Genomic DNA, 18,153 nt, shown 5'->3' with positions numbered 1-18,153 from the left:
CTTACCTCTCAGAAGTTTGTATGTGTTTTTTATGGCAGAGTTTTATTAAAATGTTTGGATACATAACAGCACCGTTCCAGAGTTCTTTTGTTTTTGTGGCTTCTCAATCGTTGTTCTCTGGTTGGGGTATCAGCACCAAGCATTTGTTTTTTGGACTGTTGGAAGCTCCTGATGTTCTGGCTGCAGTGTGATTCTCAAACAATCTGGAAATATATCACTGATTGATAAGTATATTTCTTGGCATTTTAACCTTTCCGAGTTCTGCATTGTCTTAATTTTGCCTGACTGAATTATTTTATATATTTTCTGTTATTGTTTTCTGTTTCTCATCTGTCCTGAAACTGTTTCCCCCCTTCCCCCACCCTATTCCTGTGGTAGTGTTATAGTTGGTGGCTTTGCAGTTGCCCGCCCCTACTGTAAATTTGATCTATGACACCCCTCCCAGTCTGGTGTTCAATCTACTTAATACAGAGAGAACATTTGAGAAGGCCAACCCACTTAGGTTCTTAACATTGAATTTTTCTTCTGCTCCTTCTTCCTCTCTCCTTACACTTTACTAAAAAAATTGCACTTTATTTTGCTTTTGCCTCTTCTTAAAAGTACTCAATTGTATTTATTCTGCTCCATTTATTACTGCTTGGTAGTAGCCTGATTAAATTGCAACTGTTACTCTAAGCCTTTTGGTTTAAGCACTTGGGCTCCAGACCAGTTGTTTTACATTAAAAAGGTTTGTGGACTGCACTGTTGTGGCAGGACAGGTAGCTTACATCCTTCTAAGTTGGGAATTGCTGATTGAAGGTGCAGTATCTGTTATTCTAAAAGTGTATTAGTTCTGGTTAAAGCACTTGGGCTTCAGGCCAGTTATTTTTTATTAAGGAGGTTTGTGGTCTGCACTGTTGTGGGAGGAGATGCTAGATTCTGCCCTTCTGAGCTGGGAATTTCTGGTTAAAGGATTATTGTGCCTGCTTATTTGAACTGTTTCTTTCTGAAATTGGTGCGCCTTGGTTGCTATAGCATGACTAGATTCAAGCATTCTGAATCTAGTTTTGTTTTTATAACTTGAGCACGAATCCAGGCCATCTCTTTTGTAGAAGGTCCCCTGTACCCTAGTGGCAGGAGTGTGCAGTTAGAACTTGGCTGATTGAAGACTGCTGGAACAGGGCTCAGTTTTGAGCTTTTTTGCTGATTAATTGGGTAATTTGTTTAAATCAGTTTGCTCGTTTTCTGTTGTTATATAAAAAAATAGCACTTTATTCATCTGCTTTTACTGTATTTGTGTTTCTTCCTACTTTATTACTTTATTTTCCCTTTGCCGCTTGTTCTTAAAAGTACTTAACTGCATTTATTCTACTGCATTTATTACTGCTTGTTAGTAGCCTGATTAAATTGTAACTGTTATTCTAAGCCTTTGGTTGAAGCACTTGGACTTCAAACCAGTTGTTTTACATTAAGAAGGTGTGTGGTCTGCACTGTTGTGGCAGGACAGGTAGCTTACATCCTTCTAAGTTGGGAGTTGCTGATTGAAGGCTTAGTGTCTGTTATTCTAAAAGTGTATTAGTTCTGGTTTAAGCACTTGGGCTTTGGGCCAGTTATTTTACATTAAGCAGGTGTGGTCTGCACACTTTTGGGAGGAGAGGGTAGATTCTGCCCTTCTGAGCTGGGAGATTCTGATTAAAAGCTTATTGTGCTTGCTTATTATGCTTGTTTATTTGAAGTGTTCCTTTCTGAAATTGGTACACCTTGTTTGCTGTAGCATAGACTAAATTCAGACCTGCTGAATCTAGCTTTGTTTGTACAACTTGAGCACTAAGCCAGACCATCTTTGTTTGGAGAAGGTTCCCCTGCACCCTAGTGGCAGGAGTGTGCAGTCAGAACTTGTCTGATCAACGACTGCTGGAATGGGGCTCCATTTTTAGATATTTATTGGTTAATTGGTTAATTTGTTTAAATCAGTTTGCTCATTTGCCACTGTTATATTACAAAAAATATATATACAATTTATGCATCGCCGCTTAGCTAGGGTTAAACTATTCCCAGTGCCATAAAGTCTGCTCTTCAAATATTCCCTTAGAACGAGCCAGTTTTTTTAGTTTTAGCACTAAAATCAGCTTCTTTGAGCTCAGCACTTGTTCAGAACTTGTTGTAAGCACTAAATAAGCTACAAATTATTACAGCACTCATCTTTCCTCACTTGTCTAGAGGAAAAGAGTTTTTAGTACTTAATAAATAAGCACCTATCCAGGCATGTCTAAAGGGTCAGCTTCCGGTGTTTTCTCCTGTCTACCTGATTAATCTGGGCATCTTGGGGCAATGCAGCAATTGCCTTATGTACACAAACAACCCCCTCCTCCTACCACCTAACATTACAACCTGTGAGAGATGCACTTATATAGCCAAACTGGAAGCAAATCATTCTCTTCACCCAAGACTGGACTAAACAGCCAAGAGGAGAAGGTAAACACTTGCAAAACACCACACTCATCACATAGTCCCTCAAAACCTACACCACCAAAACACACACATAGAACCACGAAACACACACCTGCATTCATGGAGGCTTTCAATAGAAATCTCCTCAAGCAACAGAGACCTCCAAAGCAGAAATGCAAGCAATCTCCACCCCCCCAAACACAACCCAAATGAGCCCATAAGGCATAACAATGTACCCAACACTCTAGTCATAGGTGACTCTATATTCAGGCACACTGATGTTCCACTCACCAGGCTAAACAAGGAGAAAGTTACTGTCAGCTGCCTGTTGGGTGCCAGGATCCACCACATAATGCACGCACTCAGGTCACTCCACAACAAGTACAAATATGACTCTGTCATTGTCCATTTTGGTTTGAATGACCTGAGACGTACCTCCCTGGACTACATGAAAAGAGACATGGAGGAGCTCTCCAATCTTGTAGCCCAGGCAGGTATGACCCTAGCCCTGAGTAGCATCCTGCCATCTCCCAGAATGATACCACAGTACAAGGACAAAATGATTGACTTTAACAATTGGCTAAGCTTCTGGTGTCATTCTAAGAGGATCCAGTATCTGTCTGCCTGGGATGACATGATCAGCAGAGCACGATGCTTTGCCAGAGATGGCCTGCACCTGTTGCCCTTGGGATTCCGGATACTGACTAAGGCTCTTGCCACCCTTATAGTGCCTTTTTTAGGTAAGGTTCAAATGACAAATTCACCACCTTAACAGGTACAAGCAAGCAAAATCTGAGGGTAATGCTACTCAATGCTAGAAGTCTAAACCTCAAAATGCATTCACTCGAGGCACTCCTTAAAATGGAGAACATCGACATCTGTGCAGTGAGAGAGACCTGGTTCAAGGCTCCAGAGAGCACCCCTGCATTACCAGGCTATAATTCATACCACACCTTTTGGCCACCTAACCTGGACTGAAACACTAAAGGTGGAGGGGTGCCCATATTCATTAAGGATGTCCACACCTCCAGGCTAGTTGCTCAGCATAATGCATCCAAGATTATCCAAGTGCAACTAACTCTGGGCAAGACCACAATCCAAATTGTAACTTGCTACAGATCCACCTCCATGCTCGAGGATTCCCACTCCTTATTTCTTGGTACACTGGAAAATATTAGGGTACAACCCAACACCCTAATAATGGGCAATTTCAACTACCCCACCGTTAAGTGGGAAAACTACTCATGTATCAGCTCTTTTGCTCAACGTTTTCTGGAATTCATAAATTCCAGTGCCTTGAATCAACTTATCCACACCCCCACTAGGGGCAGCAATATCCTAGACCTGATCATTACCAACATGGGCGACCAGTGTTCCACAGAGGTCAATTCCTCGTTGGTCAGATCCAACCACAAGCTAATCACCCTAGACATCCACATCCCACCCCCACCCCACCCCCATTAGGGAAACCACCGTAAAAAATTTCTCCAAAGCCAACTTCATGCTTCTTAAGACAGAAGTGGCAAACTTCATGACACACATGCAGATGGACAATAGAGGTACGACTGCTGCATCCTACACAAATGCACTTTATAAGCACTTACCTGAGTGCATAAATTGTGCTATCCCTAACAGAACCAAGATGCTATCCTCCGAAAAAAGGAAGCCAATCTGGTGGTCCCCTGCCATAAACAAACTCTACAACAGAAGAAAGAAACTATTGCAAAAAACAGTAAACTCCCATGATTGGAGGAACTCCCTGGTCAGCCTCATTAAGAAGCTGAGATCCCTCATAAATTCCTCCAAATCTAGTTACGAAAACAAAATCACCACTGATTCTAAAGACAACCACAAACCATTCTATAGCTATGTCAAGAATTTCAATGGCAACATTCATATCTGCTGTGAGTTACAGCACAATGGCACTAAATATACAGAACCAACTGATATTGCCAGCATCCTGGCAGATAGGTTCAGTGCTAACTTTACCCCTCTGTCACCCCCTAAAGGGCCCATCTCTATACCAGAAGAATGCAAAGTTCCTGTAATCACGGCTGCACAGGTAATAAACACACTCTCCAAAGCCAAGAATACAGCATCCATGGGACCTGACAACATCCCAGGCTGCATTCTACTTGAACTGCAGAATGAACTGGCACACCATCTAAGCACCATGTTCAATCATAGCCTCACCTCAGGCTTTGTGCCCACTGAATGGTGCACAGCAATGGTTATCCCACTCCACAAAAGGGGAGCTACCACGGACCCCAGGAACTACAGTCCCATTAGTCTAATGAGCCTGGTCTTCAAGGCCATGGAATGTATCATCATGGATCTTATACACAAAGACATTGGTAATCTCCAAACTCTGGACCCCACCCAGTTCATGTTTGTAAAAGGCAGATCATGTCTCCTAAACCTGCCAGACTTCTTTGAAGCAGTCACCAAAGCCGTAGAAGAGGGTAAGGTGGTTCACACAGCCTATCTAGATCTTGCCAAGGCTCTTGACACCATTCTCCACTCTGGAATTATAGATATACTTACTAAGCTAGGTATAAATCCCTATGTCACAAGATGGGTTGCCAACTGGCTCACTGACAGAACCTACACTGTGAAAGTAGCTGACTCCAAATCTGACTTCAGACCAGTGACAAGTGGAGTACCACAGGGTTCAGTCATGGGTCCTCTCCTGTTTGTTATCTACTTTTCTGAAGTACAGGCTTACACAGAAGGTCTTTGGCTAATGAATTTCGCAGATGACTGCAAACTAGGAGCCATAATCGAAACTCCTAATGATGTGGACATGCTACAAAAGGGCCACACGGAGACAGATGCCTGGTGTCAAAGCCATGGCCTCAAGCTCAATGCCAAAAAGTGCATTGTCATCCCCTTTAGTAAAAACTCTGCACCCATGAGCTACCACATAGGTGGTAGTCTACTTAACACTGAAAGTGTGATAAGAGACCTTGGGACACAGGTGGACAGTAGTCTATCCTTTGATAATCACATCACCACAGTAGTCAGAAAATCCTTCTATATGACACACCTCATCATAAAAGGTTTCTCATCCAGGAAAAAAAAGATCATTGTTCCCCTCTACTCGTCACTCATTAGACCCATTATAGAGTACAACTCCCCTTTTGGTATGTACCTCACAAGACATCTACAACAACTGGAAAGGCCACAGAAATACCTCACAAAGAGGATTACTGGCCTCAAACAGATGCACTATGCTGACCATCTCAAAAAACCCCAGCTTTACTCCGTCACATATCACCTACTCAGAGGCGATCTCTACCTAACATACAAAGCTATGTCAAACCCAGAGCTGTTGGACATGCTCCACTTAATGAAATCCCAATCCTTCTGAGCTACACGCTCTAAGGACCTAAACCTTGTCACTACAATAAATAGAACATGCTGGAGGGATAAATTCCTGTCCCAGAGACTTCCCATACTCTGGAACAAACTACCTATCTATATCAAACAAAGCTCCTCATTAACACTCTTCAAGAAAAATCTTGATGACTGGATGGGAAATAGGAAATTCACCCTGGGGATCAGCTCTGTGGCTCTGCTCAACAGGAGCACAGGAAAATAATTTTCTTGGGTGGCAAAAGCCAGGGTTAGTATTATATTAAATTATAGCATTATTAAATGATAAGCAGATCATGATATTTAGTGTACATATTTTTAAGCTTATTTTAATTTCAGCTTATTTCATTATTCTAATTAAGGATTTATTAATATTTGAATTGATGTTGTTTTTGATTGGGTTAGTTGACCAAGCAATTTCTGTTTTTTTTTTTTTTTGTACGTAAGTGTTTTGGGTAGTTGCAGTGGAATTTTAATCTAATGAAGACCTCAATTGTATTTTCATTAAATGTGTGTGTGTGTGTGTGTGTGTGTGTGTGTGTGTGTGTGTGTGTGTGTGTGTGTGTGTGTGTGTGTGTGTGTATGTGTCATCTCTGCTGGTGTTTTTATTTATTTATTTTTATTATTTTATTTCAGAAATAGGTAACCCTTTTGGCCTCACAGAAGGAAGCTGAAGGTTTTCTTTCTGGCTTTAACGCAGAACCTAAACTCATAGGAAAGATATTTAAAATAAAACAAAACAATACTACCAAAATGAAAAAATACATTCATAGAAACTATAAACCAAAAGGTAGTAATTACTTAAATAACAATATTTTTGGAGTTGAACAGTTTTGCATACTTTAAATAAAAATGTTATTTCTCAGCTTCTCCCAAAATTTATAAACAGTTAATCCTTTTGCCATTCACAAAAGAAAATAGATTATTTTTTCTGCCTGTAACCTAGAACTTTTAAATTCTAAGAACAATATTTCATGTTAAATAACACTGCAATAAAACATAAACATGCATGCATATAAAATATAAAGCAAAAATTAAAAAACAACATGCTAATCACAGAGAATACTTTCTGGTAGATCTCACAAGGAATCTATGACCTTTTTCCCCCTACCTTAAATAAAATGCAGTTTCTGAATGCTTCTTATAATTCAGAATGAGTTGATACCTTTGGCCTCATAGATGGAAGTGACTTATGCCTAGCCTACAGCTTTTACAACCCCAAAATATTTAAAGCAACACAACAATGCAATTAACCAATATAAAAAAATGTTGTATACAACCTATAAAAACTGAATTATTTAAATGGTAGCATTTTCTGGCACCTCTCATAAGGAACCCTTCACTTGTTTTTTTCTTACCTTAAATAAAAATTATTGTCTCATTTCTCCCCACAATTCAGAAAGTTACTCCTTTTGGCCTCACAGAAGGAAGAGAATGTTTTCTTTTGGCCCTAACCTGTAACTTTTAAAACTCCAAGAAAAATATTTAATTTAAAACATCACTGTATTAAAGCAAGCCACAAATGCAAAAAAAAGTATAAGAAAGTAGTGTTTTCTGTCAGCTCGCATAATGTTCATCATGAAATCTTCCTAAGAGCTAAATTTCAAATAACAGCTTTTTAATAATACTATCAATTATAAGTCCACCTTTATTTGTGTACATTAATTATTTTTATGTTACTCTGTAATTAGAAATGGATTCTTTACCAATGTCTGTTCTTTAGCAACCATATAAATAGAACAAATGTCTTTCATTGGATAACTCATATGTGTTGTTGTGGGATTTAGTTTATTTTGTTATACTGGTAGGAAGTTATAACTGGACATTCTTAAAAATTGGCTTAAGATTAATTCATTGATTTTTGCTCATTTATAAAGATGCAGTCAGAAATCCATCCAAGTCGAGCTAACTAAAATAATATGTGTCCACTTGTCAGCTGCAGTGACCATTATGGCATTTTTGTGATATTTTTATCATTGTTGTTTTTCTCCAATCTGGTGCACAGATTCAAGCCATCAAAGTGAAATGTTTAGTTGTATAACAAAATATATGGGTGCATCCTTACTGTTATATTTGGTTTACTGTTTATAAATGCCTCAGTCCTGCAGAAACTGAACTTCTTGAACTAATAGATTGATTTGCAGTCTGAGGTTTAACTACAGATTAGAAGGAGATTGAAGTACATCATTATATACTTAGTGACCTGTGCTGAGTTGCATTTTTGTAGATGTCTGTATCATCAGCTAATTCTACTTCTTTTATAAAAAATATGTGATTTAAATTGTATGCTTAAGTGATTAATTGTTTTGTGCAATATGCTGTATATAAGCAAACAGTATTGTGTAGTGTTTTTACTCTTGGAAGGCTGTGTAAGCCGAGGTGCTAAGTGTTTCATTAAATTCGCTTACTTCTTGGATTGGTGGTCTTGGTGGTATTTTATCATTTTATTTATTTTTTTGTTTTTTTAAGTTGCATTTGCTAATTCTACTTATTTTACTTGCATTCACTGAGATGTCTCTAGCTACACAGACTTCTCAGATGATATGTATACTTTAAATAAGTAATAGCCAGATGAGGTGCAAGAAAATACACACCTAAACTAATGATTTTTGAATTTTATCTTTCAGATTTTCCATTTCCATTTGCTTGGCTTACAGGTTACTTAGCAATTTTAGTTGGTGCAGGGATGACTTTTATTGTTCAGAGCAGTTCTGTTTTCACTTCTGCCATGACACCTCTTATAGGTAAGTCCATCAAAAGGTTGTGATGGATTTCAAGCAGATGTTAAGTACACAGGAATATTCAAGAGACAAAATGTTTCTGCTTTCTAGGTATTGGTGTCATAAGCATTGAACGTGCTTACCCCTTAACCTTGGGTTCCAATATCGGTACTACTACAACAGCAATACTGGCTGCCTTAGCAAGTCCTGGAGAAACACTGGCCAATTCCTTACAGGTAGGCAAACTGTATCCCTTATTATAATGCTGACATTACTCACAAATCTGACCTCAAAGTTTAAGCTAAGATTAATGACTTCTGAAGCCTCTAAGATGGCTGAAATAATGGATGGTAGCAGTTCTGTATTATATAGAAATGTCATTGCTTACCATACATGCAAACCATAATTACTCTGTAATCATATTTTTAGTCTGTAATTGAAGTAGCATTGAAATTGCTTATTCTATAGCAAAGCATCTAAAAGCAGGGTTGTATGAAAATATTTTCTTAATGTTAGATATTTGGACATAGTTTAATAAACATTTCTATGATACAGATTTTAAAAGCATGAAAGCAAATCATGTAGAATGCATAATTTCTGAGAGATAAAAAAAAAAAAAACAAGAGTAGATTCACAGAATATTTTGGTACAAAAAATGGCAAGTTCATTATAGCAGAACATGCAAAACACTACATTGATTTCTCAGTCACGTGATTCATTATGGATATTCAAACATTTTGCTTAAAAACTATGCACATTAATATTTAATAAAAAGTATTTATACTACAATTATGGAAATACTGGCTGAATCTGAGAACTAGATGTTATGGATATTTCCTATAATGTATCTAGTATATCTGGACGTTTATCTAGATTGTTTCTCTTCAGTAAGCTCTAGCTATCCAAAATTTTTATTACCCATTTTATCCAAATCAGGCTCACTGAGACATAACTAATCCCAGCATGTAATGTGAACAAGGAAGAAAGAATCTCTGGGTGTGATACCAGTCAATCACAGAGCACACATAGTCCCACTCCACCCACTCATATGTACATATAGAATCAGTTTAACATTGCCAGTCTTGTTTATATACAGCAGAGACATTTAGCAGTGCCATTAAACCTGCCAACATGTCGCTGGATTCTGGGTACAAACATCCAAACTGCAAGCCTGAGCAGAAACTTAGTCTTTTAAGATGATGGCATGCAAACAATACATAGGAGGCGTCATTCTTCTTATGTGCATTAAGAAGACGTTGAGGCTTTGCTGCTCATTTAAGTAGTTTATTGTATACAAATACATCAGGATGGATGGCAGGAACATTAAACTTAAACAAACTATCTAACTAACTGACTGACTACATACTTGTATGCTCACACTCTGGCTGCTCACTCAAAATGGCACTGTTGTGTGCACGTGCTCAGTACTTATATGCATGTGTTGACTCAATTGAAAGCTTCTTAAAGGTACATCACACATTCTGATCTACATCCTCCCTCTTTACTGAGCTGTCTCATATAAGCAATGACATTTCAATAGGCATGCAATTATACAGACACTAATAAAGAAAAGCAACAGCTATGTCCAGGTTGCCATGTATCTGAAAGTAGGTTTCGAGATGCGCCCTGATCTTGTGACATAATAGGACTAGGTATAGCAACAGGGACAGTGACTGGGGAATGTTCTGCTTAAGGAGTCTCAGGGATTTTCTCAGGAACAGGAATTGCTGATGGACAAGTCACTCTGAGAACTATAGTCTTTGTCACAGGCACGATGCTGTAACACTGGTTCAAACACTGGTAACAAATGCTTCCAGTTTCATCTGAATTCCATTCTTTGTGATTCCACAATGTACAATCTTGGCTCTTGACACAAACTTTAAACAAATCCAATGCAATCAAAAGCTTTTGATGTCTGCATCCTCAGTATCTCTCCTTTTTGTAAAGAATGGAGCTGTTTGCTAGTTTTATCATAGTAAGACTTCTGGGACAAATGCTTTTTCAACTCTATGGCTTTTACTGTTTTTTTTTTTTTTTTCCAAAAGAGAAGGTAGAAAAAAGAGGCAAGGGGCAGGTGATGAGGAAGAAATCTAAACCGAATGTGGAAGGATTGAAGAACATTACTGTAAGAAAAAAGAAGAGAAAGACAGATGTTGACTACATGGCTCAAGCTGTGGATTTACAATACCAGCTGAATGAGAATTTAATACACAATGAAAACAGTGGGATTAATAAGACTAATGGTGATGAAGATCTATCCTTCATAACAACTGATACAGCAGATATTACTGTATCAAAAGCTGAAGGTTCTTCAGAGCTGGCAAGCAAAGATATTCTTGTAATTAGAGGAAATGATACTTATATTTGCAGAGAAGATAATAAACATTGTATAGTGTTATGCTTGCCAGGAACAAAAATAGAAGATGTGAGACAAGCCTTAGAACACCTTCATGTAAGGAAGTATGGATCTGTTTTTATTCATGTCGGTACAAATGATGTCATCCACAAGGATTCGCTGACTGTTAGTAGGGAACTGACAGCCCTCTTAGATAGTATAGCTTGTACTGATGTTAGGACGTATTTTTCACAAATCACCTATAGAAAGTATAGTCAGGTCACTGAGAATGAAAAGATTTTTTGGATAAATACATACATGGAAAAAATGTCCTGTTTTAAAAAATGGAAATTTGTAGAACATCCAAGCCTAGTTTTGGGCACATGTGTTCAGACAGGATAGTGTGCATTTGTCAAGATCAGGGAAGAGAATTTTTGCAGCAGATATTTTGCAATATTTGACAAACACCAGGCAGGATTTTTGCCAGGTCGAAAATTTATGATGCATCTTTGATGGTTGTTAATGCTAGGAGCATTAATAATAAAGATTTTTTTATTGGAAAATTTGCTACGTTCCCATAAGATTAATGCTGTTATTGTTGGTGAAACATGGTTAAAGAACAATGACTGGAAACCAGCTCTGTCAGGGTATACATTTTTTTACTGTAACAGACATTCTAATAAAAAATCAGGTGGAGGTGTTATGATAGGGATTAAAGATAGTTATGAGACCTGTGATTATTACATGTTCAATGATAACACCAACACTATAGACTGTGTAACTATGACAATAAAGACAACCCTGGAACATATGATAATTGCTGGAGTGTATAGACCACCAAAGTCAAGTGCAGATGACCTAGAGGAATTCACACATTTCTTGCATGAAACACAAGAGAGAAAATTAGCTGGGGACTTAAATTTACCAGAAACAGAATGGAATAATATTGATTCAACTACATTAGTAAGGAAATTATTCACAACATATATTCAGGAGCAACAATTGCTTCAGATTGTAAAAAAATACTATCAGGGGATGGAATATACTAGACATTGTTTGTGTTCCTAAAGTGCACAGAAGGTTAATTACAGATTATATGGAAGAAAAACAGTCACTATGTAAAATTAACTGGAGTGAGGTGTTCAGTGGAAAAACTGCAGATGGAATGTGGAAAGTTTTGCAATATAAATTGTTTGAGTGCAAAAAATCAAAAAAAATGTTTAACATCAGGATCTAGCCATACAACTGATTAAGGTGAGAGACAAAAAATATAAGAAATGGAAGAGAGGTCGAACTACAACTTTGAAAACTGAAATAAACTAACTGGACAAACAGATTAAGCAAGATCAAGACAAATTTGAAGAAAATTTCTATAAAGATATTGAGCATTAAAGGAAATATTTTTATAGATACATTAGATGTAGAAGAAGTAAAGACACACAAACTGATAAACTGTGCAGGTTCTAAAATTTATTCTCAGACACAACAGATTCTATATATATTTACTAAATCTTATGCAAAACAGTTTGGCTCCACAAAAGGGGTGATAAGTTGTCCTAGTGACATCCAGGTAACCCCAGATACTGGAATCAAATTAGATTATATTGAAAAAGAACTGCGCAAACTGGATCCAAACAAAGCACAGGGAGGAGACAGAATTAGTAATAATGACCTGAGAACATTTCAGCAAGAACTTATGGTACCATTATATCTTTTATTCACTAGGTCATATAAATAAGGGAAGATTCCTCAATATTGGAGACGTGATTATTAAACCTGTCTTTAAGGGAAAGGGGAGTAGGACAAACCCAGAGTCATATAGAACCTTAAGTCTACTTTCATGTTGTAGAAAAATAATGGAGAAGGTAATACTGAATAAGTTATTGTCAGAAGTGGATAGGTTGGGACTTGAAACCATATATCAGCATGCATATGTTGAAAATAGATCCACCTGTAACATGGTGTTCTATAACAATATAATAACAGCTATGAATGAAAAATTGTGCTCTGATGTAATTTGTATAGATTTAACTGCAGCATTTGACAGAGTCATACACAAAACATTGATCAATAAATTAGTAGAACCAGGTATTGATGTACTCTTTATAAGATGTATAGCTGCATGGCTTACAAATAGGACATGGCAAGTATTATACAGCAACTGGACAGGTGAACTTCTTGGTTACATTCAAAGTGTCCCCACAGGGCTCCGTCCCAGGCCCTTATTTGTTTAGATTGACAAACTGAAATTGGGTAAACTGATTACATGTGTTACAGATAAGATATGTCTGCCAAATAACTTGACTAAATTGACCATTAGAGCACAGGAGAATAATATGCTAATAAATACATCAAAAACTAAGCATATGAGATTTGGGACACATAAATTGAAAGGTGACTATTTAATACAGCACACAGTGATTGAAATTGTGGACTCATTTAATGACCTGAGTATATGGGTAGATTCAGCTATGACTTTTTCTAGTCATATCAACCAATTGGTTAATGAAAGCTATAGAACTATAGGTTGTATAAAAAGAATTATAAAGTCTAGGAAATCAAAAATAATTAAGTCATTGTTTGTCAGTTACATTAAACCCAAACTTGAGTATGGAATAACAATATGCAAACCCTATAAGAAAACAACCATAAGTAAACTGGAAAGAGTACAATGGAAATATACTAAGAGCATCCATGGATGTGAAAATTTAAGTTATTATGAAAGACTAAAATATCTGAACTTGTACAGTGTCTCTTACAGATATCTAAGATGAGATCTTATTTAGGTATATAGGGAATTTAGAGGCAACTACCTATGGGAATGTATCAAAAAGTACTAGAGAATCCTCAGACAACCTATGTAGAAGATTCTATAGGAATGAGAAGTGTACTAATTGGTTCTCTGACAGAGTAGCTGATGCATGGAACAGACTACCAAATTATAGTAAAGCAAGTATTAGTTTAGATATTTTTAAGAACAGCCTGGACACATTATGAGAACAGTTGTTTTGGTATCTGGGCAAGCTAGAAGGGCATTAATACCTGTGCTTGATGTATTTGTATGCATGTATGTATGTATGTATGTATGTATGTATGTATTGTTCTTCTTAGCACTTAGAATCAATAAATTACTGCTGATTGGTAATGTGGTTCTGGTTTGTCTCGACATAAGTCTCTGGGCAGGTGAACCAAGATGATTATCATGAGGAATGTTTCTGAGATTTAACACATTTAGAAAAGCATTGGTATTGTCACATTTAGGTTTCTCTAACAGCTGTTTTGCAATTTGAACTGCACGTTCAGCCAAGCCGTTTGACTGAGGGTATTCAGGACTACTCATTATAAGAACAAAGTGCCACAGTTCTGCAAATTTCTTGAACTGCTAACTTGTAAACTGTGCACCATTGTCAGAAATAACTCTGTGCAGACTGCCATGGATAGAAAAATGTCGCTTCAAGTTAGTAATAACAATACTGGATGTTAGGTTAGGAAGTAGGTCAGTCTCGAACTAATTTGAATAAGAGTCTACTAACACCAAGTAATGTTGACCATTCCACTCAAAGATATCTGTGGCTACTGTCAACCAAGGTAGTTCAGGAATCTGGCTTAACTGAAGTAGTTCTTTCTGTTGATACACCTTTGTACAATTACATACTGAACAAGATGAAAGTACTTTCTCAGTATCTCTTGACACAGAAGGCCAAAATACTAGATCTGTCACACTTCTTTTGGTAGAATCAGTTTCTGAATGGCCACGATGCAAAATCTTAATATGCTCTTGTTGCAAGGATTTTGGAACAATCACCTTAGGAACTTTCATGATGATACCATTGTCTGACAAAATCTCATCTCTGTATGGAAAATAAGGTTGCATTTCTGCTGGAAAACAGGATTGACTTGAAGGCCATCCTTGACTGATAAAGAGGTTTAGCTTCTGGAGAATTGGATCTGAAGCTGTGTGAGTTCTGAGCTCACCAAGATGTCTGGAAGAAAAATTTCTCACTTACTTGACTTCAAAATCAAGTTGCTCAATGTTATGCTGTATTTTTTCTGGGTGATCAGGATAAAGTATCAGCAAGATAAAGATGTCTGCCTTTTGTGTAAACAAGACTGAAATTGTACTTTTGCATTTTAAGATGCTTTGCAAAATAGCTGGAGCTGTATGTATAGGCTTTCTCAAAATAGTAACAAGAGGTTGGTGGTCAGTTTCGATCTGGATAGGTCGACCATAAATATACTCATGAACTGTCAAACATGCAAACACAATGGCCAAAAGCTCTTTCTCAATCTGGGCATATTGCATCTCAGTCTGGATAAGAATTCTTGATGAATAGGCTAGGCTACTGGTGTATGCTTTTAAAGAGTGACTGCACTCTGACCAAATTTAGAAGCATCACAGGAAAGAGTAACCGGTTTGTGAACATCATAGTACCTGAGAGCTGGTGGCTTGGCAATTTTCTGTATCAGGGCATTGAATGCTCTTTGGTGTTGTTCTGACCATGACCAAAGTACATCTTTGTGTGTCAGCTCTCTTAGTGATGGTAAAAGTTGGCTTAAATCTGGAATGAACTTGCCTAGATATTTGACCATACCAAGAAAACATTGTAGGGCTTGGGCATTGTCTGGAGGTGGCATCTCGGGAATTGCTGTTTGCTTTGAAGGATCTAGTCGTAAGTCTGAACTGGTAAACAAGTGACCAACATAAGTAACTTCTTGTAGCTTGAATTTGCACTTCTGAGGATTCAGCTTAAGATTCACTTCATGTGCTCTTTCTAGAACTTTCTTGAAGTTTCTGTCATGTTCGGCTTCACCGTTGCCTCCTACTAGAATATCATCTACGATAACACCACAGGGATAGCCAAAACAAAATTTGCTCCATCGCTCACTAAAAGAATTCACTGTCAGAATTAATCCCGAATGGCATTCTCAACAATCTGTATCTTCCAAATGACATACCAAATGTGGTTAACAATGAAGATTTACGGTCAAGAAAAATTTGCCAAAATGAACTCTGTGCACCTAAGACAGAAAAAACAGCAGCATTTGGTATGAGGACAGCAGTCTCTTCAACTGTGCACATTGGAGGTTGAGGTCTTTTTAATGCTTTGTTCAGATCCCTTGGCGCAATAGATATTTTGATATCATCTGAACTTTTCTTATGAGCTACAACCACGGGGGATACCTATTCATTAAGTTCTTCTACTGGACAAATTACTCCTAGCTGCACCATTTTGTCTAGCTCATCTTTGACTCTGCTCTGCATAGGTAATGGAACTTTCCATGCTGGTCTGACAACTGGGCTGACCTCTAGGTCTAACTTCATGGAGTACACAACTGGTAGTTTGCCTAGTTTGTCTGCAAAAGTATCAGCATACTCAGAAAAAAATAGTTTGGACAAAATTTGAGCTGTTGTTATTCAGGCTTACATGGTGAACTTCTTTATTAAGTGAAAGCAGTCCCATTTTCAAACTGTATCTGAGGCCTAATAATGACTGCACATGTCTCTTGACTACAAAAAAATTGCAAGTCATAATTGTTCCCAGCAGAGTAACATGAAAGCACTACTGACCCTTTGGTTTGAATCTCTTCACCACCATAAGCCCCAAGCTTTGCACACTTTGTTAAATCGAGTTGTTCTGCAGCTTTTACTCAAGAAAATGTTTCTGTTGACATAACATTGCACTTTGAGCCAGTATCTATTTTCAGCTCTGCTGGACTCCCATTAATCCAAACAGTACACATGATCTCATTCTTTGCCCACAAATCTACAACATTAACTGTTTCACCAAGCACAGACACACCATCAACATAAAAAGTAGGATTGCAGCTTTCTAATTGATCAACTTGCCTCTTGGAATGTCCTATTTTAATAAATGAATGTGCCTTACTTTATTTACAAAATGTTTTGAAATGATTCCATGTATAGCAAGAATGACACTGTTGACCAAAAGCAAAGCACTTTTCTCTTTTGGGTTTGTGATTTCCACCACAATTATGACAGTTGACTATGAAGCTGGGTGGGGGCACATGTTTTGACTTTGCTGACTCATCTTTATGCTTCACTGAGCATGCTCTGGAATTTGCTGGAAAGACTCGGGGTATCCCAGGGACTGTTACAGGACCTGCAGTAGCTACCATGTGCTTGGGCCTGTTTCTTTTACCCACGTGCTGCATACTATCTACATGAGCTTTGCCACTGTGCCTTCCGCAGCTGTTCTCATTTGTAAGCATACTTGTGTGCCTTTCTGTAAGCTCATATATCTGACAAATCTCAATGGCCTTATTCAACATTAAATCTGTCTCGAAGCAAAATGTTTCTTACTGTGTCATTATTAATACCACACACAAGACTGTCTTTTATCAATTCTTCTCTCAAATCACCAAATCTGCACATTTTAGCCTTGTTTCTCAAGTCAGTTATATATGCTGCAAAAGTTTCACCAGGCATTTGGTCCCTTGTGTAAAATAAGTGCATTTCCATTGTAATGTTCATTTAGGGGTTACATATTTCTCTAAATTTATGTTTTACACACTCTGGGTTTTTCCTTGTTTTAGCCAGTACCACTATATGGCAGTCTTCCCCTCCTCTGAAAACACAACGGGTGCATACACAAATGAATGCTCTCTTTCAATGTCCTCTGAACCAGCTAATATAAGCATAATAAATACCCTTGTACATGTGACTTTGTCAGAAAAAGCAGCCTGTATGAAAATATCGTATTCCTGCTCAAACACTCTCCAATTTCCTGCAATATTGTTATCAAACGCAAGCGGTGCAGGTCTGCAAAATCCTTCTGCCATGCCCACAGATTATAGTAAAACACAATGCAAAATTGGCCTGTGTAATTATGTACACCAGGTACTTGTAATAATATTCAAATGCACAATAAACTCTTCAAATACTGTACTTTGTGAAATATGCCTTGAAATAACTGTACTTTGTGAAGTATTCTTTGAAATGACTGTACTTTGTGAAATAGCTGCATTGTAATACTGCTCATACTTGCAAACATTCTGCATACTTTGGATACTTTGAATAGCAGATAGTGAAAACATATGGTCATTTTTCCCTTTTTTGTACATTTTATGTGATTCAGCTATTGTTTCAAACATTTTTGTAATCATTTTGAATATTTTTATCAATATGTCACAGTTTCAGACATTTCGTTTAATAATAAATTATTTTTAAATGTTCTGAGTGCTTTGTTTTATATTTATAGCAAAATAAATCATTTAAGCAAGTTTTAGTACCTAGAATTTGTTTCTGACCTAGGAGTTTGATGGTGGTCACAA

The 18,153-nt window shown here is 37.4% G+C and overlaps 1 protein-coding gene across 2 annotated transcripts in view; it reads left to right on the top strand.

Moving 5' to 3' along the window:
• Positions 1 to 18,153, top strand: part of SLC34A2 (solute carrier family 34 member 2) — a 477,602-nt gene that overhangs the window by 420,955 nt on the left and 38,494 nt on the right. For both annotated transcript variants that reach the window (XM_044062162.1, XM_044062161.1), the window contains 2 exons: positions 8,433 to 8,549; positions 8,637 to 8,761. In XM_044062162.1, the coding sequence (XP_043918097.1) occupies positions 8,433 to 8,549; positions 8,637 to 8,761 (242 nt within the window). The remainder of the gene's footprint in view (positions 1 to 8,432; positions 8,550 to 8,636; positions 8,762 to 18,153) is intronic.

This window comes from Protopterus annectens, chromosome 2.part1 (assembly GCF_019279795.1).
Source record: "Protopterus annectens isolate FY-2018-M chromosome 2.part1, PAN1.0, whole genome shotgun sequence".
NCBI classification, from domain to species: domain Eukaryota; kingdom Metazoa; phylum Chordata; order Ceratodontiformes; family Protopteridae; genus Protopterus; species Protopterus annectens.
This window is presented reverse-complemented; position numbering and strand designations above follow the sequence as displayed.